General features: G+C 69.4%; 1 protein-coding gene across 2 annotated transcripts; it reads right to left on the bottom strand.

The window, feature by feature from the left end:
• Positions 1 to 1,492: 1,492 nt before the first annotated feature.
• Positions 1,493 to 27,736, bottom strand: BAHCC1 (BAH domain and coiled-coil containing 1). 2 transcript variants are annotated; one of them, XM_084492668.1, is made up of 27 exons: positions 27,505 to 27,735; positions 25,836 to 26,152; positions 17,692 to 17,871; positions 16,688 to 16,810; positions 14,485 to 16,206; positions 14,286 to 14,391; positions 13,950 to 14,158; positions 13,674 to 13,832; positions 12,992 to 13,182; positions 12,098 to 12,455; positions 11,293 to 12,009; positions 9,781 to 9,965; positions 9,554 to 9,690; positions 9,304 to 9,405; positions 8,523 to 8,640; positions 8,167 to 8,416; positions 7,802 to 7,966; positions 7,364 to 7,689; positions 6,996 to 7,103; positions 6,645 to 6,898; positions 6,478 to 6,553; positions 5,845 to 5,953; positions 5,642 to 5,764; positions 5,381 to 5,554; positions 3,639 to 4,783; positions 2,711 to 2,947; positions 1,493 to 1,973 (listed from the first exon to the last, which is right to left on the bottom strand). In XM_084492668.1, exons 2-27 carry the CDS (start codon positions 26,008 to 26,010, stop codon positions 1,767 to 1,769), a joined length of 7,656 nt encoding a protein of 2,551 aa, XP_084348794.1. In that variant the 5' UTR covers positions 26,011 to 26,152; positions 27,505 to 27,735; the 3' UTR covers positions 1,493 to 1,766. The 2 variants fall into 2 exon arrangements, with proteins under 2 accessions (XP_084348794.1, XP_084348793.1); XM_084492667.1 differs by having other exon boundaries at positions 14,286 to 16,206; positions 27,505 to 27,736.
• Between the last annotated feature and the right edge of the window lie 62 nt (positions 27,737 to 27,798).

Here is a 27,798-nt window from a genome sequence, read left to right on the forward strand (position 1 = left end):
ATCCCCCTAGGTACCCCCATCCCCTTCCCCGGGTGCCCCCATCCACCCCCATCCCCCCCCCTTTTGGGTGCCCCCAGCCCCCCCCCGGGTGCCCCCAACCCCCCCTCTGGGTGCCCCCATCTCCCTCCCCCCTTTGGGTGCCCCCCATATCTCCCTTGGGTGCCCCCATCTCCCCCTGGGTGCCCCCATGTCCCCCTAGGTACCCCCATTTCTCCCCCCCCGGGTGCCTCATCCACCCCCCAACCCCCCTTTTGTGTGCCCCCATCCCCCTCTGGGTGCCCCCATCCCCCCCCCACCTTTGGGTGCCCCCCATATCTCCCTTGGGTGCCCCCATTTCCCCCACCCCCTCCATTGGGTACCCCCATCTCCCCCTGGGTGCCCCCATTCCCCCCCCACCTTAGGGTGCCCCCATCCTCCCCCCATCCCTTCCCTTTGGGTGCCCCCAGCCCCCCCTTTGGCTGCCCCATGCCCCCCCATTGGGTGTCCCAACCCCCTTTTGGGTCCCCCCATCCCCCTCTGGGTCCCCCCATCCCCCTCTGGGTGCCCCCACCCCCCCCAGGGGTGCCCCATCCCCCCCCAGGTGCCCCCCCCGGGGGTGCCCCCCTTGGAGCTGGGCAGGGAGGGGCAGGCGGGGGCTGCATATATCCATCTCTTTATTTATCATTTCTTTCTTATTTATTTATTCAGAAGCCAAGGGGTCGATAAAAAAGTTCCATACTAAAAGGCCTTTACATAGAGTTTGCTGTTCATAAAACCTTTGTGTTTTTAATCCTTTTTTTTTTTTTTCCTTTTTTTTCCTTTTTTGTCTTTTTTTTGTCTTTTTTTTTTTTTTTTAACGTTTGCTCCGCGTCTGCGTGCGCGCGCGTGGTTTGTTATTTTTGTTTTTTTTTTTTTTCTCCTTTTTTTTTTTTTTTTGTCTCCTTTTTTTTTTTTTTTTTAATTATTTTTAGTGTTTACACTGGAAAAGCCCCCCCCCCCCCCCCCCGCCTGTACACATTTACAGCGCGGGGGGCAGCGGGGGCCACGGCGGGCAGGGCTCGGCGGGACGGGCCAGCGTCCGCCGCCACCCCGACCCCCCCGCTATTGCACCGGGACGAGGAAAGGGGGGGGGTATGGGGGGTTAGGCAGAGTTGGGACCCCCCCGAGCCCCCCGCCCTGCCCGCCGCGGCCCCCTCTGTACAGAGCTCCCCGCTGTCCTCGTCCCAGCCAGGCTGGGGGAAACAGTGCATGAAACGGAAACGCGCCCCCCCCCCCCAAAAAAAAAACCCACGACCCCCAACCCCCACCGACCCCCTCCCCATATTATTATTATTTTATTTATTTTTTTAATTTTTTTTTGTCGTTTTTCGTCCTCGTTCGCTCTTGGTGGATCGCCTTTTTTTTTTTTTTTTCTTTTTTTTTTTTTTTCTTTTTTTTCTCTTTTTTTTTTTGTTTTTTTTTTCCGTTAAAACTTCTTCCCGGCAAGAAATACAATATTTACACGCAAAATAAATAGAACAACACACCTGATTTCTGCTTTACCTGCTGGCAAACAGTCAGAGGTACTAGGGAAAGTATGGCTTGTACGGGGGGCGCCCCCCACCCCCCCACCCCCACCCCCTGCACCCCGCGTGCCCCCCCCCCAACCCCGGCCGCCTACAGCCGCGGCCCCGGGCTTTGCATAATGACCGGGAAGGGGGGGGGGGGGGGGGGTCCCACGGCGAGGGGTGGGGGGCGCGCGGGGGGCTGCCCGTCCCCGTCCCCATCCCCGTCCCCGTCCCCGTGGGTCAGCAGAGGATGGGCACCCCGTCGGCGGTCACCAGGCGGCCCGTGGTGGGGTCGTAGGTGCCCGCCAGGTAGTAGAGGTCCTGGCGGTCCTGGTATTTTCTGCTGCGCGTCATCTGCTCGTAGTGCTCGCGGCCCACCACCTGGCACTTGTGGGAGATGGTCTGCACGTCGTTCTCGTCCTCGTGGCACGACTGGTACAGCGCGTTCTGCACGGGCACCGCATGGCGTCAACGCGTGGCCCCGTCCCCATCTCCAGTCCTGGCCCTGTCCCCGTCCGTCCCCATCCCGGCTGCATTCCCATTCCCATTCCAATCCCTGTCCCCATCCCCATTCCTAACCCCATCCCCATCCCTGTTTCCATCCCCATCCCATCCCTATCCCCATCCTTGTCCCCATCCATCCCCATCACTGTCCCCATTCCCATCCCATCTGCATTCCCATCCCCATCCCTATCCCTATCCCCATCCCATCCCTGTTTCCATCCCCATCCCATCCCACTCCATCCCATCCCACTCCATCCCATCCCATCCCATCCCCATTCCCATCCCCGTCCACATCCCTGTCCCCATCCCCATCCCCATCCTCGTCCCATCCCATCCCTATCCCCATTCCTATCCCCATCCCATCCCATCCCATCCCATCCCATCCCATCCCATCCCGTCCCCAATCCCATTCTTATCCCCATCCCTATTCCCATCCCCATCCCCATCCTTGTCCCCATCCACCCCCATCACCATCCCCATTCCCATCCCCATCCCCATCCCCATCCCCATTCCCATCCCATCCCATCCCATCCCATCCCATCCCATCCCATCCCATCCCATCCCATCCCATCCCATTCATCCCATCCCATCCCATCCCATCCCATCCCATCCCATCCCATCCCATCCCATCCCATCCCATCCCATCCCATCCCATCCCATTGTGCCCACCCCACCCTCACCTTGCCGTCGCTCTGGCGCTTGCCCAGCTTGGTCTCCTCGGGGTGGTAGAACCACTTGACCTTCACCACCATGTTGCTGCCCCACGACTCCCACATGCTCTCGATGCGCCCGATGTAGGGCAGGTTGGGCCGCCCGGCCGAGAGGAAGACGGCGCAGTCCCCGATGCGCAGCGTCTCCTTGCCCCGCACGATGGCCTTGTAGAACAGCTTCCGCGCCTTCCCCTTCATGCCCCGCCGCTGTGGGGAGGAAAATTGGGGTCAGGGGTGGCGCGGGGACCCCGGCCCCATGCCCAGTGCCAAGCACATGGCACCCTGCCCCGTGCACCCAAGGACTGTGGTCTGTGCACACCTTGCTCTGTGCCACCCTGCACCCTATGTGGGTGCAAGTACCCAACCCGTGTGTCCTGCACCCTGCCCTATATCCATCCTTCATGCCCTACCCCATGCTCCACGCACCCTGCACCCCATGGATCGTGCCCCGAGCACCCTGCTCTGCATCCATATCCTGCCTCATACCCTACTCCGTGCACCCTGCACCCATGGATCCTGCCCCGTGCATGATGCACCCTGCTCCATGCCCCATGCCCTGCAGCCATCCTTCGTGCCCTACCCCGTTCCCCGCACACTCTGCACCCACAGATCCTGCCCCATGCACCCTGCCTTGCACCCATGGGTTCTGCCTCATATCCTACCCCACACCCCATGCACCCCATGCACCCTGCCCCCATGGATCCCTGCCCCATGCCCCATGCCCTGCATCCATCCTTCAAGCCCTACCCCACACTCCATGCACCCTGCATCCCCAGATCCTGCCCCATGCCCCCAAGCACCCTCCCCTGCACCCATGGATCTCACCTCACACCCCAAACTCCCCACATCCATCCCCCTGCCCCCTGCCCCGTGCCAGGTCCCCCCATCTTACAGGTACCTGCGTGGGGTTCCCGGACCACCGCCAGAGCTGGCGCGCGGGCAGGAAGGCGGAGATCTTTGGCCGGTTTTCCACCGAGGGCAGGCGCTGCCTCCGGGAGAACTCTTTGGCTTTGGAGAAGCTGAGGGCCTCCTTGCGCTTGAGCTTGGCCTTGGGGCCGGCGGCGGCGGCCTTGGTGAGGAAGCAGCGCTGCGGCGCGCTGCTCTTGGAGCGCAGCGCCTCCGGCTGCGCCAGCAGCGCCGGCACCGGGTGCGAGAGGCAGGTCTGGAGCAGCAGCGTGGAGTCCTCGTCCTCGGAGCTGTAGGAGGAGTCCTCGTTGTCGGAGGAGCAGAGGCTGGACGTGGAGATGGAGCCGGAGCTGGAGGAGGTGGAAGAGCCCGAGGAAGAGGAGGAAACCGAGAGGCGGGTCATAAAGCGCGAGGGCACGTCGGCGCCCAGCCCGCCCGCCTCCTCGTCCTCGTCCATGTCCGAGTAGGAGCTGTGGCAGTCGCTGTCGCAGTTCAGGGTGAACTCGGCCTGGCCCGAGTACTTCCGCAGCGCCAGCCCCATGGGCAGCTGGTGCACGGGCGCCCGCCCCTTCCTATCCTTGCCCGCCAGGGCCGCGTGGGCATAGCCGTGGCTGGCCAGGGGCCGCTCCAGCTTGGCCCCAAAGTCCTTCTCACCCAGCAGCAGGGCCTTGCAGTTCTTGTTCTTGGGGGACGTCACCCCTTCGTGGTCCAGCTTGACCAGGTACTCACTGCCTGCCTTTCTCCGGCCGCCTTTGCCCACTTCTGCCTCCAGCCGCTCGGCCTTCTTGGAGCGCAGGAGTTTCTGGGCAGCCGGCAGCACCAGCCCAGCCCCGGCCCCGAAGGACGCGTAGGAGCTGGCGATGCGGCTGAAGGAGTCGGCCCCGAAGCCGTTGCCGAAGACGGGCGCGGCGACGTGGTGGTGGTGGTGCACGGGGAAGAGCGCCTCTTTGGCCCGCAGCTTCTTGGCGCTGCCGTTGACCTGGAAGAGGTTCTGCAGCACGGCCGTGCCCTTGCTCGCCGCCTTCCTCTTCGTCTGCGCCACCGCCGACCAGCTGAGCAGCGGCCCGCCGCGCCGCCCCACGAACGGGTCGCTCAGCACCGGCGCCTTCCCGCCCGACAGCACCTCCGCAGCTTTGCCTGGGGGGAGACGGGGGTCAGGAGGGGGGCTGGGGGGGGCTGGCGGAGCCCAGGAGCACGCTGCTGACCCCGCTGCTTCCCTGCTGTGCGCCCTCATCCCTGCTTCCCTCTGTGTCCCTCCATCCCCTCTCCATGGACGTGTCCCCATGTACCCGTGCTGCATCCTCCCTGCGTCCCTCTCCCTGCCCACGTCCCTGCCTCCTGCCCTCCCTGCATCCCTGCATCCCCTCCCCATGCCCGCATCCCTCCTCCTGGTCCTGCATCCCTGCACCCTTCCTCTGTGCCCTCTCCCTGCATCCTCCCAGCTCCAACACCCCACGGTCCAGCCCCATGCCTGCATCCCCACATCCTTCCCCGCATCCTTTCCTGCTTCCTTCCCCAAATCCTTCCCCAAATCCTTCCCCATGTCCCTCCCCAAATCCTTTCCTGCATCCTTCCCCACATCCTTCCCCACATCCTTCCCCACACCCCTCCCCAAATCCTTCCCTGCACCCTTGCCCACATCCCTTCATCCCCCCACCCCTCCCACTGCCAGTGCCACCTCCCTCGGGGCAGCGTCCTGCCCGTCGGGTGTCTTGCCACCCCCCCCCCACGTACCACTTTTCTCCTTGCCGGCCGCCTTCTTGCCTGAGTTCTTGGGGGTCTCGGGGCCGTCGTGCCGCTCCGTGCAGAGGCTGGGGGGCAGCTCGCCGGGGGGGGGCACGTCGCCGCACGACCGCTTCGTCCGCCGGCACGAGCTGGAGACCAACAGCGCCGGGGACGGCTCCGTGCCTGCGGGCAGAGCCGGGGAGGGGGGTCAGCACCATCCCCACCACCCCCAGACCCCCCCCCTGCCGCCCCCATCCCCGCCCCACTCACACTGGATCTTGAAGTCGGGCGGCAGCAGGCGGATGTTGGACACGGCGATGTGCCCCGTGTCCCCGTCGTCGAACTCCACCATCACCGCCTCGGGGTCGTCCTCCTCCTCGTCGCTGGAGGAGCCTGCGGCACGGGCAGGGCGTGGGGCTGGGGCATGGCCGGGAGCCCGCAGCCCCCCCGCCGCCGCCCCCGCCGCCCCTCACCTCGCACCACGTTCCCCGGGTAGAGGCACCGCGACTTCTGGCTCCAGTAGGCGCAGACGCGGGTGCCGGGCGGCAGGCTGCGCCTCGACTGCGGCCGCACGTCCAGCACCTGCCCAGAAATGCCCTGCTGGCACCGTCCTCGCCTTGGCCCCATCCCCGTCCCCATCCCTTGCCCATGGCCCCATCCCCATCCCTTTCACTTTTGGTTGCATCTAAAAACATCAGCAGTTGGATAAGATGATCGTTGAAGGCGCCTTCCACCTGAATTACTCTACTCTACTCTCACTCTACTCTACTCTACTCTACTCTACTCTACTCTACTCTACTCTACTCTACTCTACTCTACTCTACTCTACTCTACTCTACTCTACTCTACTCTACTCTACTCTACTCTACTCTACTCTATACCCTACCCTACCCTAGTCTAGTCTAGTCCCTGTCCCTGTCCACATCCCCATCCCTGTCCCATCCCGTCCTGTCCCATTCCACCCCTATCCACATCCCAATTCCATCCTGTGCCATCCCATCTTGACCCTACCCATGTCTCCATCCCCATCCCAATCCCATATCCCCATCCCCATCCCATCCCACCCCACCCCACCCCATCCCACCCCATCCCCGCCACCCACTCACCGCCTCCTGCAGCAGCTGCTCCTGCGAGTAGATGCGCTGCCGGTTCCCCCGCTCGCCCTCGATGATGATGCTGTAGCTGCAGGGACACGAGGAGGGGCTCAACACCTGCCCCGTGCCCCCCAACACCCCCCCCGTAGCCCCGTGCGCCCCCCCCCGGCCCCACTCACATATCGGGGGGCTGGATGGTGCGGACGCTGCCGGCGTAGAGCAGGCTGTCCTCCTTGGGGATGAGGATGTGCAGCCCGTCCCGCAGATCCTCCTTCTGGATGGCGCACGTGTGGGGCAGGGGGGAGCGGCGCCCCCCCGCGCAGCCCCCCCCCCCGTCCTCCTCCTCCTCCGAAAAGCTGCTGTTGTCGTCGAAGTCGAAGTCGTCCTCCACCGTGAAGCTCTCCAGCAGCTTGCTGACCGCCCGGCCCTTGCACTGAGGGACAGGGAGCTCAGGGTGGGTTTTTTTTTTTGGGGGGGGTCCCGGTGGGAGGGGGGGACACGCTGGAGGTGGGGGGGGCTCGGCCGCTCACCTGCTTGGTGGCCACTTTGCTCTTCACCTTGGCCAGCTTCTTGCCCTTGCTCAGGATGGTCTTGGCGCTCCGGGGCGAGAGGGCCAGCGAGAGCGCCCCGTTCTTCCGCTGTGGCACACGGAGAGGGGGCTCGGACCCACCCAACAGCCCTTTTTGGGGGCTCATTCCCTTGCCCCCCCCCCAGCCCTACAACACCCCCAGCCCCCTGTTCCCACCAGCACCCCCCAACCCTCACCAGCACCCGCATCCTCCGCAAGCCCCGCACCCATCCCCTGCACCCCGGGGTCCCTTTGGCGTCCCCAACCCCTCCATCACCCCAAACCCCTGGCACCCCACGACCCCCCCGGGCCCCCCCATCCCGCACTCACCCTCAGGGCCGACTGCAGCACCTTGCTTTTGCGCGTTGCCTTCTTGAGCCTCTCGCTGGCCAGGCGGGCGCCGTCGTCCCGCGCCCCGAAGTGCCGGGGGTCTGCGCCCCCAAAGAGGCTGTTGGTGGGGGTCGGGGCGCTGGGGCCGCTCGGGGCCGGCGCCCTGAGGCTCTCCTTGGGTTTCGCCTTCAGCTTCTTCTTGCCCCCGTCCTCGCAGCCGCCCGCTTTCCTCCGTGCCGGGACCTTCTCCAGCTTGCCAGCTCCCGGCTTCACCGGCCGCCGCTTGATCTTCACCTCGCCCTCGGGGCTGCCGAGGCGGCAGGGACCTTTGGGGGGGGGACACAGGGGCTCAGAGCCCCGCAGGCAGGCGGAGCAGCCCCCATAATTTGTGCCGGGGAGCCCCCCAACGCCACCCCTCCCTCGGGGGGAGCCCCTTACCGAGCAGCCCCTGCCTTTCCTTCTTCTTCTTCGCCTTCTCGTTGGCCTCCATCTTCACCACGGAGGAGGGCGAGGGGCCCAGCACGGCCACGGGCACCGAGGGCAGCAGGGCCAAGCCCGGCTCATCGTCAGCGTCCTCGCTGTCCGAGTCCTCGTCGTGCCCATCTGCGAGGGGGGGGGCACAGCTGAGTGTCCCCGGGGGCCCCCCAGGCACGAGCTGCTCCCGAGCCGTTTGCGCAGCCCCCCCGCAGCATCCCCCCACTGCCGCAGCCCCCCACATTGCAGCCCCCCCATTACAGCATCCTCCCATCGCTGTAGCCCCCCCCGGCCCTATCTTGCCCCCCCCAGCCCCGTTCCAGCCTTGCCTTTGAATCCGGGGGGCTCGCGGGGGTCGGGGTCCTGCGGCTGGTACTTGGCGGCGCCGCCCTTGGAGCTCTTGGCGCGGGACAGCTTCTTCTGGATGCGGCCCCCGGGGTTGGGGTCTTTCCGTCGGAAGGGGCTGATGCCGGCGGGCAGCCCCTTGCTCTTCACCTTCTGCTTCAGCTGCGACACCTTGTGGGCCACCTTGCAGGACAGCTTGCTCTGCGAGCCGCTCTTCTTGCACCGCACCTTGTCCTGGGGGGGCACGGCGAGGCTCGCCAAGGAGCCAACCCCCACCCCAAACCCCGACCCCAACCACCACCACCACCACCCGGCCGCCCGAGGAGGGGGCAGCACTCACCGAAGGGGGGCCCTTGATGCCTCCGTACGCCTCCTGGGCCAGTTTGCTCCGTTTCTTCTTGGGCTGGGGCTCGGCACGCAGCCCGGCGCACAGCAGGGACAGGCTGCTCTTCACCGCCCTGCGGGGAGCGCGGCGTGGGCACGGCGCGGGGCTGCTCCCACCCGCCGCCGGCCGCCCCCCCCCTCTCCAGCTCCCCTCTTTTTTATTATTTTATTTTATTTTTTTTCCCTGTAACCTTCACTCGCTCGCTAATGTTTTGTGACATAAAACCTAGAGATTAATTTTTTTTTTTCTTTTTTCTTTTTTTTTTTTTTTTTTCCTCCTCTCTGTCTTAATTGAAGGAACCATTTAGTGCAGATTTAACTATTATTACCAAATCATCGGGCCTGATGCCGCGCGCGCACACACACTCCAATCGTGTTTGGACTAGCTCGGAGGATTTATGCAAATGGGCCTGTCGGGAGAGGCAATTTGTAGCAGAGAAGGACAATTATACAGGGCCCGTGAGTGTGAAAACGACTGCGCCGGGCGGCTAATGGATAATAATAAAGCGCCAGCAGCAATGAACACCACTGCAGCGTGACCAATGACTTTATACAGCGCGGATAAAGAGGCTTTTATGCAACGCTGCTCCCGCGGCCGGGCACGGGGGGGCAGCCCCGGGACGGAGCCCCCCGCAGCCACCACAACACCGGGGACGCGGCCCCGCCACCCCCAAATCTCTTCCTCCCCCCTACCCCGGGCACGGGGACGGGCGGGCGCGCGCCCCCCGGTCACTCACTTGACCTTGCGGCTCTCGGCCCTGCCCAGCGTGCTGGAGTGCTTGCGCTTCCTCGGCCGCCCCGGCCCGCGCCGCGCCGGGCTCCGCGAGCTCTCGTCGCGCCTGCAGCCGCGGCAAGACCGGGGGCAGCCTGAGACCGAGGGCTGAGCACGGCCCCAAACTCAGCGCACCGCTGACCCCCACCCTCGTGCCGACCCCGCAGCCTCCCCACACAGCCCCCCTGCACCCCCAAAGCAGGACGGGGACGTACTCGTGGTCGTGCCGCCTCTGCAGCTTCACCAGCTCGCGCTGCTTCTCCTTGTAGCGCCGCTGCAGCTCGGCCAGCCGCATCCGCACCTCCACCTCCTGCGTGTTCAGCTGCTCGATGGCCGCCTTCAGGGGGCACACCTGGGGACGGGGACGGGGACAGGCGGCTTGCACCGGGCACGGCTCGGCCCCTGGCTGGCCACGGTGGCACGGGGACAAGGGGACACTCACGGCCTTGGTTTTGGGCGTCCAGGTGTACTTGCGGCGAGGCACGCGGGCGCGGGGTGGCGGCGAGGCGGGCAGGGGGCTGAGCGCCGGGGGGCTGCCCTCCCTGCTGGCCGCCTCCACCAGCGACCAGGCGGCCGCCACCGTGGCCAGGTTCTGCAGGTTGAAGGCCAGCAGGTCCTCGTCCTCCCCTGCCGAGACCAGAGGTCAGCGGGGGCGCCCCGGGACCCCTGCACCACCCCTGAACCCCGCTGCTCCTGTGCCACGACCCTGCACATGCACACCCGAGCAGCACCCCCGGGTGGGGCCGGGCACCCCCGGGGCTATTTGGGGTGAAAAGGGGTCAGCGGGGACGTGCCGGGGGTGCTGCACGAGATGGGGCAGCACGCACAGGGTGCCTGTGGGGCGCAGGGACAGCACACAGGGTGCTGCGTGCATGGCACGCCCGCTGTCCCCAGGGTGCCGTGGGGCTGCGGTGGCCAGTGATGAACTCATCGGGGCGCAGAGCCAAGGCCGGGGTGGGGAGGGACGCGGTGACGCGCCCCATCCGCGGGGGCTGTGGCGGGGGGAGCAGGACCCCCCCCAAAGGGAATGGGGCCCCTCGGCCCCCGCACGGCACCGCCGCACGCAGCAGGGCTCGGCCAGAGGCAGCAGCGAGCATGCGGGGGCCCTGCGCCCGCCCGCGGCAGCGCTGGGGAGGCGCCAGGACCTTCCCTGCCGGGGCCCCCGGGATTCCCTGGGGAAGCCGAGCCGGGAGGGAATCCCGGCGCCTGCCTGGAGCCAGCGCTGGAGCAGAGCCCCGGAGACGGCCCCGGGCTGCGAGCAGGGCCCTGCAGCCGGGCACCGCGCTGCGAACGCGCACAGCCCCGCGCTGCAGGCGCACAGACGCACGCTGCGTGCCTTCCTGCAGCCCTGCGCTGCAAATACGGGGTGCAAACGTGCACAGCCCTGCAATGCACCTTGTACACCAACATGCACGGCTCTGCATTGCACCTGCACGTCACAAACATGCTTGCAGCCCTGCATGCACGTGCCACGATCGTGCACAGCTCTGCAGTGCAAATATCCGGCGCAAAGGCGCGCAGCCCTGCACTGCAAGCGTGCGGTGCAGACGTGCACCCAGCCCTGCGCTGCAAAGATGTGCTGCAGACGTGCACGCAGCGCCGCAGGGGAAGCACGCGCTGCAAATATCCACTGCAAACGTGCACAGCCCCTGCATCGGCACCCTGCATGCAGCCCCACGCTGTGACTGTGCTCAGTGCCCTGCGGTGCCGGCGTGCACGCAGCCCTGCACTGCGAACGCGCGCTGCAAGCGTGCACACAGCCCCCCCCTCTGCTGCACAACACGTGCACCGCCCGGCCCAGCCCCTGCGCGCATCGTGCAGCCCCCCCACTGCACCATCTCCGTGTTGCACGCACCGAGGGCACCAAGGGGTGTGACAACGGGGCGGGGAGCACCGCGGCACACGAGCAGGGGACGGGAGGCACCGCGGGGAGGGGGCCACGGGGGCCGCTCACCTTCCAGGGCCAGGTCGCAGCGGCGCCGGCGGAGCTCCAGGTCGGCCAGCTCGCTGAGCAGCGCGATGCCGGGCAGCCCCACGGCGCAGGGGGCGGGCGAGGGGGGAGCCGGGGGGGGCTCCTCGGGGGACCCCAGCGCCGGCAGCTCCCCCAGGTCGATGCCGGCAGCGATGAGAGCCTCCAGCCCGCCCGGGCAGCCCTGCCGCCCGCTGGGCGCGTGGCTGGGGCCATCGCCCTCCTCCTCGTCACAGCTGCCCTCCGGCCCTGAGCCTTCGCTGTCGCCCTCCTCCTCCTCCTCTTCCTCCTCCTCCTCCTCCTCCTCGCCGCAGGGGGGGACCAGCGGCGAGGACCCCACCCCGGGCACCGGGCGCTGCTGCTCCACCGAGCTCTGCTCCAGCACTGCCGGAGCCGCCTCCCGGCGCACCCCGAAGGGCTCCTCGGTGGCCACCGCAGCCGGGGCCGGCCCCGGGGCGAGGAGGAGGTGGTGGCGGTGCAGCAGCGCGCCGGGACCCTCGGCTGCAGCCCCCCCGGCCGGCGGCTCCCGCACGGGGGGGCCGGGCTCCCTCAGCACATCCTCGGCGGGGCTGAAGGTCCGCGACTGCTCGGGCTCGGCCGGGGGGGAGCCTGCGTGCATCGTGTCGGGGTCGGCGGGCTCGGCAGAGTGCGCCTCCGAGAAGCCCATGCTGGCCGCGGGGTAGCTGTAGCCCGGGGGCAGGTCTGCGGGGAAGGGGGTGACGCTCAGCGGGGGGACCCCAGCACCCCAAAGCCACCCTCCTCCTCCTCCTCCTCGCCGCCGCGACCTTACCTGGCTCCAGGGATTTGGGGTAGTCGCGGGGCGGCTGGCCCTCCCCGCGCTTGTCCTCGCCGTCGCTGCCCTTGCTCTGGACGGGGACGGGGCTGTCGGCCGGGGAGCGGGGGGCCACGGCGGAGCTGGCGGCGGGGCAGACGGGTAAAGTGCAGGGGGCCGCGGGGAGAGCCACGGGGCACTTGGCCGGGTGCCGCAGGGCCGGGGAGTGGCAGCAAGGGGACAGCTTGGGGGGTCCGGGGGCTGCCGAGGACATGCCCTTGGCCGGGGGGTTTAAGGCAACTGCTTTGTGGGAGGGTTTGAGGGGCTTCTCGGGGCACACGTCCTCCAGCTCCAGGGGCTGCTCCTCCGGCTTGCGCTGCGGGGGGACACCGGGGTTGGAACACATCAGCACCACAGCACGGCCCCAGCCCCAAATCCAGCCCCAAATCCCACTGCCCCCCATCCTCCTGCCCCCCATCCAGACCCAAATCCAGCCCCACATCCCACTGCCCCCCATCCCACTGCCCTGCATCCTCCTGCCCCCCATCCAGCCCCAAATCCAGCCCCAAATCCCACTGCCCCCCATCCCCCTGCCCCACATCCTCCTGCCCCCCATCCAGACCCAAATCCAGCCCCACATCCCACTGCCCCCCATCCCACTGCCCTGCATCCTTCTGCCCCCCTTCCAGCCCCACAATCAGCCCCACATCCCCCTGCCCCACATCTCCCAGCCCCGCATCCAGCCCCATATCCCATCGCCCCCCATCCCACCGCCCCCCATCCCCCTGCCCCGCATCCCACCCAGCATTACCACACACCACATCCCCAGCCCAGCCCCACGGCCCCCCCCAACTTTTCATCCCAGCCCCCCTAGTCCTGCCCCCCCACCACCACCCCCAGCCCCGCGGGCACCTGGACGTGCGCCTGCCGCTGGATCTCGAGGGCCTGAGCCGCCCGCTGCTGCTGCAGGGCGTAGAGCTCCTGCTGCCGCAGGAACTGCGAGCGCGAGTACACGGGCAGCTGCCCCGTGTGCTGCAGGTGGGCGCCGGGACCCCGGCCCGGGTACATCGGGGGCCACAGCGACGCCTGGTCCATCACGTCGGCTGTCGGCAGCAGGGGGGGGGTCAGCAGGGGACCCGTGGTGGGGTCGCCCCGCAGCCCCCTGCATCCCATCTCCCACCCCTGCAGCCCAGCAGCACCCAAAGGGACCCCCAATCTCCCACCCCAGCACCCTCAGTATCACCTCTAGGGCCCCCCCATCTCACATCCCTGCACCCCAGCACCCCCAGGACCCCATCTCCCTCCCCACCCCCTTAGCACCTCCCGTAGGGCCCCCCCCATCTCCCCCTACCCCTTCATCATCACCTATAAGGAACCCCCATCTCCCCCCTGCACACTCAGCACCACCTGTAGGGACCCCCCCACATCTCCCCCTACCCCCTCAGCATCACCTTTAGGGTCCCCCCATCTCCCATCCCTGCACCCCAGCACTCCCAGGACCCCATCACCTGCAGGGACCCCCATTTCCCACCCCAGCAGCACGACAACCCCTGGGTGCCCCCCATCCATCGCTCCCCACCCCCCCCAGCCTCACCCAGCGTGTGGGGGGTGCCGTGGGCGGGGGGCTCGGTGGGCAGGATGACGAGCTGGGCGGGGGGCTCCTGGGAGAGGGGGAAGACGGGCTGCATGGTGCTGGGCATGGAGGCGGGGAAGGCGGGCGGCAGGTTCTGGTGCAGCGCGGGGTGGCCGATGCCTGGGGAGGGGGTAAAGGGGAAGAGGGGGGGGGCCCGTCAGCGCCGGGGCGGGGAGGGGAGGGGGGGACGAGCCCCCCCCTGCTCCCGCAGCCCCCCCCCCCGCCGCCGGCACCGACCGTAGGAGTGTCCCCCCATCCAGATGGAGGGGCTGCGGGTGCGGGGCAGCCAGTGCGTGTGCGCCGGGTGCGCGTGGGCGGCCGGGTCCCCCCCGAGCTGTCCCGCCGGCAGCGAGGAGCCCCCCGCGATCATCAGGTGGGGGGTGAGGTCCCCGGGGCACCCCCCCGAGGGGTGCATCCGCGCGAACTCCACCAGCTCCTTGTTGTCCCTGCGGAGAGAGGGGCGGCGTGGGGCACCGCGACGTGCCCAAAGCGGCGGCACGGCGACGGGGCCCCCCCCACACCCATCCATCTCCCCCCCCCACCCCCCAAAACCACCACCACCACGGCACTTACTGGAGAAGGAGCTCTCTCCCCGGCAGCCCCAGGCGCTCCTCGCAGAGCCGGCCCCGCTCGTCCTCTGCCTCCAGGTCGATGACGTGCATGGGCCGTGCCGTGCCGGCTGCGCGGGGCGAGAGGACGGCGCGGTGAGCGCGGCACCGCCGGCACCCCAAGGCCCCCCGCCGCCCCCCGCCACCCCCAATCACCCCCTTACCTTTGATGCCGGTGGCCACCCGGCCCTGCCGGCCGGAGCCGCTGCCGTAGGAGGGCTCGGGGCGGCTGAGCGTGTCCTTCTGCCGCGCCACGGCCACGGCGATGCCCACGGGGGGCTGCCGCACCTCGCCCTCGCCGTGGCCCAGCTCGTGCTCCCGGCTGCGGGCGCAATCCGGCCGCTCCAGCTCCTGCTGCCCCTTGCCCGGGGGGAACTTGGCGTCCTGGTGGGCGCAGCTGCCCTTGATGCCGCCCAGCCCCACGAAGGGAGCCTTCTGGCCCACGATAAGTGCTTGGTTGCTGTACTTGAGAAGGTTCTTCATGGCCGAGACCTCGTCCGGGGGGGTCGGCATGTCCTGGCTCAGCACCGAGCCCTGAGTCATCAACGCAGCCTGCTGCAGACTCGTGCTGAAGGGGTCCAGGTAGGAGCCCTTCCTCTCCTCCGCCATGGCCATGGGGGGGCCCTGGCCCTGCACGCCCCAGGGGGGCAGGGGGGGCCCGTTGTAGCCCAGGGAGTTCAGCTCCAGGGCTTTCCGCTTGCCCTCGGGGCCGCCGCCGGCCGGCTCTGCCTCGGGGCCGCCGTGCTGCTGGTGCCGGATCCGCGCCACCTTCTGCAGGGTCTGCCCGGGGGGCTCCTTGGGGCCCTTCTCTAAAGTGCAGCAGGACGGGCCCACCTTGGCACCCAGCGGGTCGGCGTGCGGGGCGCGGGAGCAGTCCGGGGCCGGCGGCACCTCGAAATAGCCCTTCTCCAGGCTGCCCTTGGGTGGGGGGCCGAGGCTGGCAAACGGGGGCCCCTCGGCCGCCCCGCCGCCCCCCAGGTACTCCAACCCCTTCAACCGGGCGCCGGGGCCGCCCCACTCGAGCCGCCGCTCCGCTTTGCCCTCCGCCTTGGCGTGGTGGTGGAAGGAGGCTCCGTAGGCGGCGGGGGGCTCGGCGCCCACCTCGCCGTGCCGCTCCTTGCCCTCAGCGCGCTCCAGCCCGCAGCTCTCGGCCGCCACCTGGAAGGAGCGGCTCTTGTCCGCCAGGTGTCCCACCGAAGGCACGAACGTGGCCCCGCTCAGCTTCAGCTCCCTCCCGGCTTTGTCCGGCAGCGGGCACAGCACGTCGGGGCCAGCGTGCAGCTGCAGGCAGGGGAAGGAACCGGCGGCGGCGGCGGCGGCGGCGCCGAGCGGGGCCGGCCCGGTGGGCACGGCGTAGGAGACGGCGTGGTGCAGCATCTGCCGCCGCTCCAGGCACTCGCCGTAGGGCGGCGGAGCCTCGGGGGCTCCCGGCTCCCTCTCGCCGCGGCACGGCTCCTTGGCGCAGCGGCCGGCGCGGGGCAGGGCGCTGCCAGCACAGCTGGGCAGCGCCGCGCGGCCGCCCTCGCCCTCCAGCCCCTTGGCACCCAGCAGGCAGGAGGCGAGGTGCTTGGGGCGCCCGTCGCCCGCCGCCCGGGGGGGGAGCCCCTCCTTGCAGTGCCCCTCGGGCGGCACCGGCAGCACCGCCCGGTGTCTTTCCTTGGCGTCGTCCTCCGGCGGCCGCTCCTTGCCCTCCGCCTTGCTCGCCTTCTCCTTGGCCGCCAGGAAGCGGTCGTAGTCCTTGGGGGTCTTGGGCAGGGGCCCGGCATCGCGCTCCCGGCTGCAGGAACCGGCGGGGGGCCCGGGGGCGGCGCGGGCGATGCCGGGGAAGCCGTGGCCGGCGGAGAGCAGGGCAGGCTGGGCGGGCAGGTTGCGCAGGTAGAAGTTATCTGGAGGGGAGGGCCAGCGGGTCAGCCCCCACCCCGGGGAGCACCCCGCACCCCCCCCTCCCGGCTCAGCGCCGAACAAAGGCGCGCGTTCGAGGCGCCCGGGGCCGCGTCCGTGCCAAGCGCCAGCTCCCTGCTAATGAGGGGAGGAGCGCGGGGGAAGGCACGGCCTAATTAGCTCCATTTCCCACCCAAACAATGTTCCCTATTAAGCGCCCGCCACAATATTGTGAAAAGCGACAGCGGCGGCGGCTGGGCCGGGTGCCCGCGACCCCGCTCCATCCCCGGGGACCCGGCACCTGCTCCATCGCCAGCCCCTCGTGCCGGGGACCCACCGCCGGGGACGGGCACCGGGGACGGGCACCGAGCCCCCCGGCAGCGCCACCGTGCCCGGCAGCCTCCCCTCTGCCCCCCCGTGAGCGCTGGGGACGTGCCCCCCACCACCACCATGGGCACCCGGCGCGGTGCCGGCCCTGGTACCTGCCTTTCTGGCTCTCGTAGAAGCGGTGCTGGCTGTAGAGGACGTTGCTGTTGCCGTGGTGGTCCAGGTGGCTCATGGGCAGGAAGGTGGACGCCAGGCTCCCGGAGAAGCGGGGGTACCCCGGGGCTGGGGGGGGGGCGCACAGCAATCAGGCTTGCTCGCCCCATCACACCACGCACACGCGTTGTGTGTGCCATACCCCTCCTGGCCATGCAATATCTGCCCTCCTCTCACCACGCCGGGGCCGTGAGCCCCCCCAGTGCACCCCCACGAGATGAGGGGGGTCTGGGGGGGCTCGGCTCGGGCCCCCCAGATGGCAAAACCGTGCGAGCCGCCCGTCAGCAGCGAGCGCTGCGCTGCCGGAGCCGCGTGCGCTGCCCGTTCCCCCCCGCCCGTCCCCGTGTCCCCCCCGTCCCCCCCCGTCCTCCCCCACCCCCCCGGCGCGGCGCGCAGGCCCCGGCACGCCGGGAGCCAACTGGCAGCCGGTCAAACTACCAGCTGGGCCGGCTGCCAGGGCCCCGCGCCAATACCACCGCCCCGCTCCTTAACTCTGTCGGCCCCCGCTCAGGTGGGGACGGGGACGGTGGCGGCGTGCCGTGGGGGCACTGCCGGGGCTGCCCCCCTCCCCTCCTGCCACAGCCCAAAGCGATTGGGAAGCGGTGTCTGGTTAATAGGGCACCCCGGGGACACCCCGCACCCTGCAGCATGACCCAAACGGGGGCGGCAGCCCCGCACAGCCCCCCCCCAGCACCCTTTTTGCAGCGGGCTCAGCCTTGTCCTCGCGGATGCCCCCCCGTGCTGGGGATGGGGGGTGTCTGTGGGATGTGCTGCCCACCCCGCTGCCACCCCGAAGCTCTCCATGCGCCACCAGCGTGCCGCGGCCACCCGCGTGCCGTGGACATCCCCCCCCACAGCCCGGCCACCCCGATGCCGTGGGGGCGGCCGTGACACCCGGTCCTCCTCCCCGGGGGGGGCTCCTGCCCAGCCCTGCCCCGGCGCCCACTCACCTTCGTGGGAGTGCGAGAACCAGATCTGGGAGGTGCCGGAGTGCGGCCCGCGGAACGCCGGCTCCGGGGGGGACGCGGCGGGGCCCGAGGGGTGGCTGGGGGCCCCCGAGCCCAGGCTGCTGCTCAGGAAGCTCCCCATGAAGGACGAGGCGGGCGCGCTCCCCATCAGTCCGCTCCCTGCTGCGGGGCGAGAGGAGAGAGTCAGGGGGAGCCCCCAGCCCCCGCCACGCACGCGCACCCCCGGCCCCCGCAGCACCGGCACGCTCGCTCGCCGTGCGCTCGCACGTTTGTGCACAGACACCTGCAGTGGGGCCGTGCACGCGCTTCCTGAGCACGTGTGCACGCTGCTTGTGCACACTGCTTGTGCGCACACACCACTGGCACGTGCACGCTCGGGTACAGGCACACCTCATGGGATCGTGCCCCTCGTGGCCCCCCCAGCCCCATCTGGGGGTGTGCGAGGTGCAGCACAGACGCACGGGGAGCCCCCGTGTCCTACCCTGACCCCATGTGCACGTCGTGGGCACACACGTGTGCCAGCGCATGGGAGGCTTTGCACACGCGTGTGCCTCCTCGCACTGCTGCCTGGAGTGGCTGCAGGACACCGGCTGCCCCCAGGGCCTGTGCCGTGCCGTGCCGTGCCATGCTGTGCCATGCCATGCAGCCGGGGCACGCCGGGCCAGCGTGCTGCCAGCAGGGGCAGCTGCCAGCTGCAGCAGCCGGAGCCCTGCCAGTGCCCAGGGGCGGTGGCAGGAGGCTGGGGACATGGGGACAGCCGGCAGTGACCGGGGCAGCGACTTCCCGGAGCAACGCCCTGCGGGGGCCGGCGCGCCGGGGGGGTGCCGTGCACAAATGTGCACAAAGGTGCACAGCACAGGGGAGGGCACACAACGCAAAGGGCAGGGGGGCAGCCCCCACCCGGCCTTTCCCTGCACCTGGTGGGGGGGTGGAGAGGGGCACGGAGCTCCTCTTTGGGGACGCCCCCGCCCCGCAGGGCCGGGCGGGCTGAGCCGTGAGATCATGGTGGAAACATCGCAGCCGGTAGCCAGCGGCCGGGTGGGAGCAGGGGGGGGAGCGCGGCCGCCCCTCTGCGCTTGGCCTCGCTCCCTGCCTGCATGTGTTTGCCGACGTGGGCTGGCGGGGACCGCGGCCGCCTGGCCCCTCCGTGGCACGGCACGGCTCGGCACGGCTCGGCATGGCACAGCAGAGCCCAGGGCTGGCCGGCCGCCCGGCCGGGGCAGGAAGTGATGCTTTGCTCTCTAAGCCGGCCCACGCTCCCCGGCTAATCCCGCCGGGATGCCTCTGGGATGAGTGTCGGGGATGTGGTTTCAGGCAGCTCGCTCTCTTCCTGCGCTGGCCGGCTCGGGGGCCGAGCCCGGGCCGGGGCCGTGCGTGGGTTGGGGGCACGGCCGCACCCTGCCCGCGGCCCTGGGAACCGGCACCGAGAGGGACGGGACCCGGCATCGCCCCCGGGCACCGTGCAGGAGAACGGAGCAGGGGAACCCTGGCACGGGGGCGCCCCACGGAGCCGGGAGGCGTGAGCTGGGCAGGAAGCCGAGGTTTCCAGAAGGAGCCTTTTCTGGAAGCCGTGCACCGGGGCTGTACCAAAACCCGCGCGCACACGGCCCCGGGGCAGCGGCCGGGCCCCGCGCCGCTCTCTCGCACACTCTCCTCTCCCCCCACGTCCCGTCCCAGCCGCTGACTCACGCCCCCTGGCACGGCCGGGTCCCCAGGCGCGCGCTGGCCCCCGCGCCGTTCCCACCCTGCTCGCACGCCCGCACGCACGCTCGCCCCGGCCGCTCGCACGCTCCGGCCCCAGCTCGGCTCCGCGCCCCCTTCCCACGGCCCCGGCTCTCCCCCACCGCGGGGGCTGCGGGCTGCGGGTGGCCCCCCCAAGCAGAAGAGGACTTGGGGGGGGGTCCTGAGGCCGTGCAGAACTCAGCTCATCCCCGAGCACGTGGCGACGAAGGAGCGGCACCGGGGAGGGCGCGGTGCCATGGGACCCATCCTGCCCCCCGCAGCCCCTCGGCAGCGCCCGCCTGGGAACTCCCTGGCCCTGCTCCCTGCACCCGGGGGCCAGCGCCGTGACTCAGCCCCGCTGGGCACCGCTCCCGGCTCCAGCACGGCCTGGCCGGGCAGAAAATCCCCCTGCCAGGAGCCAGCACGGAGGGGACCGACCGCAGCCGTGCTTTGGGGAGCGCGGGGCTCCGCCACCGGTCATCGCTCGCGCCTGTGCTGGGAGCTCCCACACGGCCACGTGGGATCCCTGCCGGCCTCACAGCCACTCGTGTCCTGCTTCCCCCTAAGCTGAGCTGGCCTGGAAAGGGAAACTGAGGCACGGGAGGCGGCGGGGCCGTGCGGGTGGATGTGGGCGCTCGCAGCACCCCGGGGCTCCCCCAAACGGGGCGGGGAGGGAGGCGCAGGGCTGGAGGAAGGGGTTAAAAGCGAAGCGAGCTGCGTTTTGTTCTGATCCCCTGCCAAACCGCGGGGGCCGGGAAGCCCAGGGTGGGATGTGGGGGGGGCAGGGGGAGCTCGGGGGCTTTTCGCCAGGGCAGCCCCGGCCCCAAACCCACCGGGGTCACGGCAGCAACGACCGCAGTGACGGGCACCGGTGGGATTGGGGGGGGGGGCTGCGGGGCAGAGCAGGGCGTGAGCCCCCCCAGGGCCACGTTTCGCCCCCGCGCCGGGCCCAGCGCAGATGGGAATGTGCTGGGAAGACGGAAAGTTTCCCCCGGCGGCGAGCGGGGCCGCGGGATTGCTCCGGCCACATCTGCTCGGGCCGAGCCATGTTCTGGGCGCCCGCCCGGAGCGGGGCGCGGGGCCACGGGCACCCGACCAAGGCAGCGCTGCCGGGAAAGGGAGGGGGTCCCCGGCCCCGCTCCCACGCAGCATCCTCCCTGCCTCCCTCCCTGCCTCCCTCCCTGCCTCTCCGGGAAGGCCCCGGCTCTTCCCGCGCCCCACGGCCCCGCTGCTCCCAACCCCTGCTGCGCCCCCGCGATTTGGGGGCTCCTTTTTAAGCTCCAGGCTCCCCCCGCCCTAGGGATGCACAACAGGGACGCGGAGCAGCCAGTGCTGGGGGCTGGGAAGAGGGGCGACGGCCCCCCAGGGATGCTGCGGTCCCTGCTCCAAGCTCGGGCACGCAGCCCAGGCCAGGCACAGGGTCCCCACGTCACCACGGCCGTCCCCAGGGCTGTCCCGGGAGGAGCAGGGAGGCGGGCGGCCGGGACGTGCGCGGGGTGCGGGGTAGAGTTACTGCCTCGGCTATTTCGGGGCTGGAACATTCCTAACGGGGCCGAGGCCGCACGCGGAGCCGCCGGAGCTGGCGGGGACCCTCCTGGCACCGCGGGCCGGCAGCAGCCGGTGGCACGCGGGGCGCACGGCGGCGGCACACAACGGGGACGAGGAGGCAGCAGAGCCCCGGGACCCCCCCCCAGCCCTGCCCAGGGACCCCCACAGCCCTGGGCGCGACCACATCCTCGGCCCGGCACAATAACGACATCCGCGGTCGTTAATAACCTCCCCCCCCCGCGTCCGCCAGCTGCTCCCCTGGATGTGCCACCTCCGGTCCCCGCTCCTCCCAGGCACGGTGCAGGATGCGGCCCCCGGCCTCGGGAACCCCCTCGGGGGAGGCGCTGGGGCTGCCGGACCCCCCCCCGCCAGCTCCCTCCCGGCCCCGGCCCCGCACGCCTCGTGCCGTGCTCCCCTCGGCGCACGGCGCTTTTTAACCCAACGTGGCCCCTTTAAATATTGGGCAAATAGGAAATAAGCGTAATATAATTTCCTCAGTGTTATAATTTAAGATTAATCCATATTGTTATGGCACTAAATAAATGCTGTAATATTGAAACGCAGTTCAAATTAGCTTGACAGAGTGCCAGAAGTACAATTAAAACGTTATCCGATGGGTAATCACCAGCCCGGCTCTCCGCGCTAAGTGCCACTTGCAATCTGTCGGCTGCTGACGGAGGGAAGGGGAGGCTGGAGGGGAGCAGGGGCTGCAGCAGGGCCGCGCGTGCAACACGCTGCTGGCTGCAGGCTGCTGGCTGCACGCCGCTCGCACACGGCCGCTGCACGCACACCGCTCGCGTGGCCGCTGCTGAGGGCTCGCTGCGTGCCCCTTGCGCGCCTGACGCCCGCGGCTCCGCACGCAGCCCCCTTGCACGGCTGCTGGGGGCTCTTGTACAGCTTCTGGGGGCTCTTGCACGGCCGCCGGGGGCTCTTGCACAACCGCTGGGGGCTCTTGCACGGCCGGCAGCCGGTGCACGCCGCTCCGGGCACGCCGCTCCGCGCTGCCTGCTTGCACGGCCGCCGCGCGCCCCCGCCACAGGCAGCTTGCACAGCCCAGAGGCCATTTTGGGAGCAGCCGCTGGCCCCGCGCAGGACGGGGCCGTGGAGCAGCCAGGAAGGGCCCAGGGGTCCCCCGTCCCTCGCCCCGCAGCCCCACGGGGCCCCCAAATCCCACCCGGCCCCGTGCAAAGCTCCGCACCCTCAAAGCGCCTTCAGCCCTCGCCCCGTGCGCACACGGGGGTCCCCGTGCACCCAACGGGAGGGGAAAGGAGCAAACCCCGAGGGGCTGCAGTGCTGTGGCCCCCCCCCAGGATCCCCCCCAGCACCGGGACACCCCAGTGCTCATCACGGGGACCCCGTTGGGGACCGGGTGCTGCCAGTGCGGCGGGGCCGGGCTGGGAGGCGCGCGCAGCGCTGTGCCCATCTGTTTCGTTTTACGGAGCGGATAAAGAAGAACTCCAAGAATGAGATTATTGGGTGAGTGTTTATTTACCCGCTATCGCGGGCGGGAGGGAGGGGCCGCAGTTCAAAGCCCGTGTGAATCTTTGCAAAGTCACTGAGTAGCCAAATCCTGCTATTTTTATTTTCTGCTATAATTACCAGCTCGGCTGTCGCGTAGCGCTGCCATCAGCGCCCGGCCCCGCGCCGGGGAGACGAAACGGCTGCACGGGGGCAGCTCCGGGGCCAGGGACGGGGCTGAGGAGCCCGGGGAAGCAAAGGGGAAACCGGGGGGGCGCACCCACACAAACCCCTTTGCCATCCTCTCTCCCCCACAGCCCCTCCCGGTGGGGTCAGTGCCAAGACCCCAGTGCGCACCGGTGCTTCGCCCCCGCAGCTCCGCGGAGCCCGGAGGCATCACAACCCACACGTCCCTCCCCGGGGCCGCCCAGCCCCGGCCCCCCCGAGACCCCCAACCCACGGGCAGGGGTCGCAGCCCTGAACACAGGAGGACAAAGGAGGGAAGGGGCCGTGCGGCCGCCCCCGCATTGGGGCGATCGCGGCGCGGCGGTGCTGCGGCTCTCTGCCTCCCCCGGCACACACGCGCCCGGCCGCGGCTCTGCGCGGCTCCAAATAATAACTAATGAACAGATGAAACCACTCAGCTGTAATTCCACAAGATTTGGGTTTCTCAGCATTCTGCTTTTTTTCTCCCTGACACATGTGCGTTTACCTCCCGCCTCCCCCTCCCCCAGTAATCTGCAGCAGAAGTGTCACTAATAAGGAGTAGACAAGTTAATCTCAAAATCTGTTTTAACTTTGACACCTACTTTTTTTTTTCCCCCCCCCCTATTTTTTTTTTTTTTTTAAATAAAAACTCGGCGCACGTTGCAGGGAGGCCGGCGAGCCGCGGAGGAGCCCGAGCACCGCGGCCGTGCCGCCGCCGCCTCCCAGCCCCTCGCCCGGATTAAATCCTGCACGAGCACCGAGCCGGCGGCCGAGGTGCAGCGGCGCCAGCGCCGGGGCTGGATGGGGAGCACCGCGTTCCCCCCCCCCCCGCCAACAAACCCGGGGATGGAAGCCACGAGGCCGAGCGGGAGCCCCCCGAGGCCCCACCTGTTTTATGGCCCGTCCCTGCCCCAGCAACGCCGGGGTGAAAAAATGCAGCGCTCGGCCTGGAATTTAATCCAGCGAGGGAGGAGGACAGCTGCGGGGAGCCCAGCCCGGCTGCGCGCCGAGAGCGGCCGCCAGCGGGGAGCTGCACAGCGGCACCGGGGCCGTGCAACGGAGGGAACACCGGCACCGTGCCACGGCTGGGCTGCACACCAGCACCGTGCTGCACACCGGCACCGTGCCGCAGAGCTGGAGCGGCACCGGCAGCACCCCGGGGCTCCCGGCGCAGCGCCGTGCCGCTGCGAGCCCCCCCGGTGCCGCGAGCCATCGCGGCGCGCCGAGGGCTCGGCGCGGTGACAAACAGCCCGGCGCGCTCTCAGCTATATTTTACTCCATAAAAACGTCAGGAGGGCAGAAATGGAGGCCCTGGGTAAAGCCGGCAGTCGGCAGAACCTGTTTGGCCGAGTTTCCCACCCTCCGGCCTCCCCCCGGCTCGCCAAACCCCCCCGCCCCCCCCGCTGCGGCACGGGGGGCACCGCAGGCACGCCGGGAACCCCGCTCCCTGCCCTGCGGCACTCCTGGAGCGCGGCACCGGGCAGGGGGGCCCCGGCCTCCCGACCCCTCCAGCAATGGGGCAGGACCCCCCCGAGCCCCCCGGCACCGGGCAGGGCCGCGGCTCCTCCGCACTCGGGCCCCCAGCGCCGTCTCGCGCCGTCATTTGCATGGTCCCGGTGCCAAAAACAGATGCAAACCGAAGCATTTGTTTGTAATAACTGCGCAGCCCTGAATTATGGCTTTAATAAAATAAAGCTAAACATTTTTTATCTCCTTTTTTTTCTCAGGGCTACTTCCAAGCCCCGAGCGCTCAGCAAAGGCTCCTGGGAGGTGTAGTCCGGCCGGGAGCCATTTGGGGAGCGGGACCGGGGGGCCTCCCCCCCCCACCCCACGCCCCAGAGCCGGCGCCGTGCCCCGGGGTGGCCGCGTGCCGTACGGCCCCGCCGCCGCCGCCCGGCGAACCGCGGGCTGGCTCCCGGTGCTGGGCGGGGTAATTATCAAAATTATCAATCATCGGCGGTAATTACCACCGCACGGCTCCCAGCCCCGTGGCGCGGCCGCCGGGTCCTGGCCCCGTTCGGGTTTGCCCGAGCGCCGTTCCCGTAGGCGCGGGAGCCTCCGAGCGCGGTCGCCGGGAACGTCTCCGGCTGCGGCGGCCCTGCCAAAGCCCGGAATATTTTTAGCTCTTTCTGTTGTTGGGTTTGGCTTCTCCTTTTTTTTTTTTTTTTTTAAAGAAAAAAAAAAAAAAAAGGCGAGTTTCTGCAGGGGTATTTTTAGCCCGATCCATGTTATTTTAACAGCCTCCTTTGCTTTCGGGCTCCCATGTGTCGCCCAGACCCCGGCGGCGGGCGCGAGGGGCCGCCGAGCTGCGGGAACCCAGGCGGCTCCGTCCCCGCCGGGGAGCCCCTCCCCGGTTAACGGCAGCCGGGGCGGGGGGGGGGGGGGACCCAGCCAGGGGCTGCCCCCCCCCGGGAACCATCGGCACAAAGCGAAACCGCCCCGGTCGCGGGCCCAATCCTGCGCTGCGTCCCGGCACCCCGGTGTCCCCCGTTTTCCATCTCCTCGCGGGAACCCGAGCCGCCCCCCCCCTCGCACCCGACGCGGCCCGGCCGTGCCCCCCGCCCTAATCCATGCACTAATTGTAATCCCATTAAAGCAGATATAATTTTATTAGTATTCACAGCTCATCAAGGCGCTGCCGCCGTGCGACGGAGAGAAAAACGCCGGCGGGGAGCGGGAGGCCCCGGGCGGCACCGGCTGAGCAACGGATCCAGCCCCGGCTCCGTGCTCCCCGAACCCGGCCCCGCTCCACGCACCCCGCTGGGACCCCCCCCTTGCTTTGCAGCCCCCCCCGCAGCCCCGCACGGCCGCGGCCGAGCGCTCCTCACCGCACACAAAGCCGCGGCAGCCGGCGGGGCCGCACCGAGGATGCACCGAGCCCGGCTCCGGTACCGGGCACCGGCTGCAGCCGGTAACGGGAAGGTGGGAGCTGCAAAGCCGTCCTCCCCCCGAGACGTGGGTGCAGGACCGGGATTTATTTGATTTTTATTTTTTTCGCTGCGCATAACGGCGCCGTTGTTCGCCCCGAGCGCGCCGCCTCGGCCCGGCGGGGAGCAGCGCTGGCACAGAGCGGGGGTCCCCGGGAGACGCCGCCGTGCCAGCGACCCCCGTGCCGCTACCCCGAGCCCCTCATGCAGGATGCAACCCCCCGGCCCCCCCCACCAGCCCCCCACCAGCCCGGTGCCGCTGACCTGAGTGCGTGGCCATGGAGATGGGCGCGGGGAAGAACTTGGCGGGCTGGAAGTGGCCGGGGGGCTGCACGGTGCTGTGCGCCGAGCCCGAGACGCGCCCCGTGCCGTGCCGGTGCCCGAGGCCGCCCCGCTCCGCCAGCAGCCGCGGCGGGGGCGCGAAGTCACGGCCGTCCATGCCGGGGGCCGGGGGCAGGAGCCCACCCGGGGGGGGCCCGGGGGGGAGCCCGGCGGCTGCTCGGCGATCCTCAGCGCCGCGGCGGGCCGGGCCGGGCGGCGTGCCGCGCTCGGGGCCGGGGCTGCCGGCTCATCCTCCGCTCCTGGAGCACGGGAGAGAGAAAAAAAAGCAAAGCGTGAGAGCACGGCCAGGCCCCCGGTAACCCCCCCCCGCGGTTCCCCAGCACCGCTTTTTTTTTTTTTAATTTTATTTTTTTATTTTTTTTGCATCACCCCCGGTGCACGGTTCCCCGGTTTCCCCCCGGTTCCCCGGGCCCTCTGCGCCCGCTCCCCCCCGGCGCTCGCTCCCCTCGGCTCCTCTCCCGTTTCCCCGCTCGGCGCCGCGGTTCCGCCGCCGCTCCCGGTGCGCGGCCGGTTCCCCGGTTCCTCGGCCCCCGCTCCCCCCCGGTGCCCTGCCGCCGACCCACCTCCCCCTCCCGTTTTCCTGCCGCTCCCGGTGCCCGGCCGCTCGTTTCCCCTCCGCAATCCCCCTTCTCCCGGCCCCGTTCTCCCGGTGCGCAGCCGCCGGCATCGCCGCTGTCCCGGCGCACGGGGCCCCGGCCGCCCTCCGCGTCCCGGGCACGGCCCCCGGTGCTCGCCACGGTCCCCGGTGCTCGGGTCCCGGCCTCCCTCCTCTTTCTCCCCGCCGCCTCCCGGGCTCCGTTTCCCGTCTCCCCCCGTCGCCTCCTTCCTTCCCCCGGCCTCCGCCACCGGGGCTCGGTTCTCCGGGCCGGCGGAGAGGCCGCACAAAGCGGCGGGGGAGGCCGCCCGGTGCTCCGGGCCCGCCGGGGCATTGTTCTCGGCAGCGCCGGGGCCGGAGGGCCCGATCCGGCGGGGTGCCCGCCGCCGCCTCCGGGGCCGGGGCGAACAAAGGGGAACGGAGCCGCGGAGCTCAACCGGGGGGGGGCCCCCGGGGCCCCTCTCCCGGTGCCACCGAGCCGAGCCGGGCCGGAGCCGTGCCGCGGGGCTCCGCGCGGTATTGTCCGCGGGCGGCCCCCGGCCCGAGCACGGCGGGGAGAGGAGCGAGAGCGCAGCCCCCCCCCCCCGGATGGCGAGGGAGGGGGGGGGGCAGAGGTTTGTTTGTTTTTATTTTTATTATTATTATTATTTTTTTTCAAATTCAAAATAAAAAGGGAAAAATTATGAAATTTTCAAAAAATAAAATAATAAACGCGAGGGGGAAAAAAATCGCGATTTTTATTATTTTTTTTTCCAAGGCGGAAAAAAAAAAAAATCCAAAATAGCGCAAAAAAAAAAAAAAAAGGGGCAAAAATAATAAAAATTATATATTAAAAAAAAAAAAAAAAAACGCTAAAAGCCGCTCGGCCCCCCCCCAGCACCATACACACACACACACACACACACAGCCCCCCCCCTCCCATCCCATCCCATCCCCTCCCGCCCCGGCAGCAGCGCAAACAAAAAACCGCCCGCGCCCCAAGTGCACGGCACTCACCGGAGGGGCGTTCCGCGCGGCGAGGGCACGGCGAGAGCGGCGCGGGGCGGCCCCGGCGGGGTGCGCACGGTGGCGGCGGCGGCGGTGGCGGAGGCAGCGGAGCTCCGCCGGTCCCCGCGCACTGCCCATGCACCGGCTGCGCCTGCAGAAAGGGAGCGGGGGCCCCGCCGCGCCTCCCCGCCCGCCGCGCACTCCGCCGCGCGACGCGCCCCGCATGCTAATAAGCGCGTGCCGCGCGCGCGCCCCCTGATTGGCCGCCGCGCGGCGCTCGCGCCCCGCCGGCCCCTCGCCCTC

The sequence above is a fragment of the Aythya ferina genome (assembly GCF_964211825.1).
Source record: "Aythya ferina genome assembly, chromosome: 18".
NCBI classification, from domain to species: Eukaryota; Metazoa; Chordata; class Aves; order Anseriformes; family Anatidae; genus Aythya; species Aythya ferina.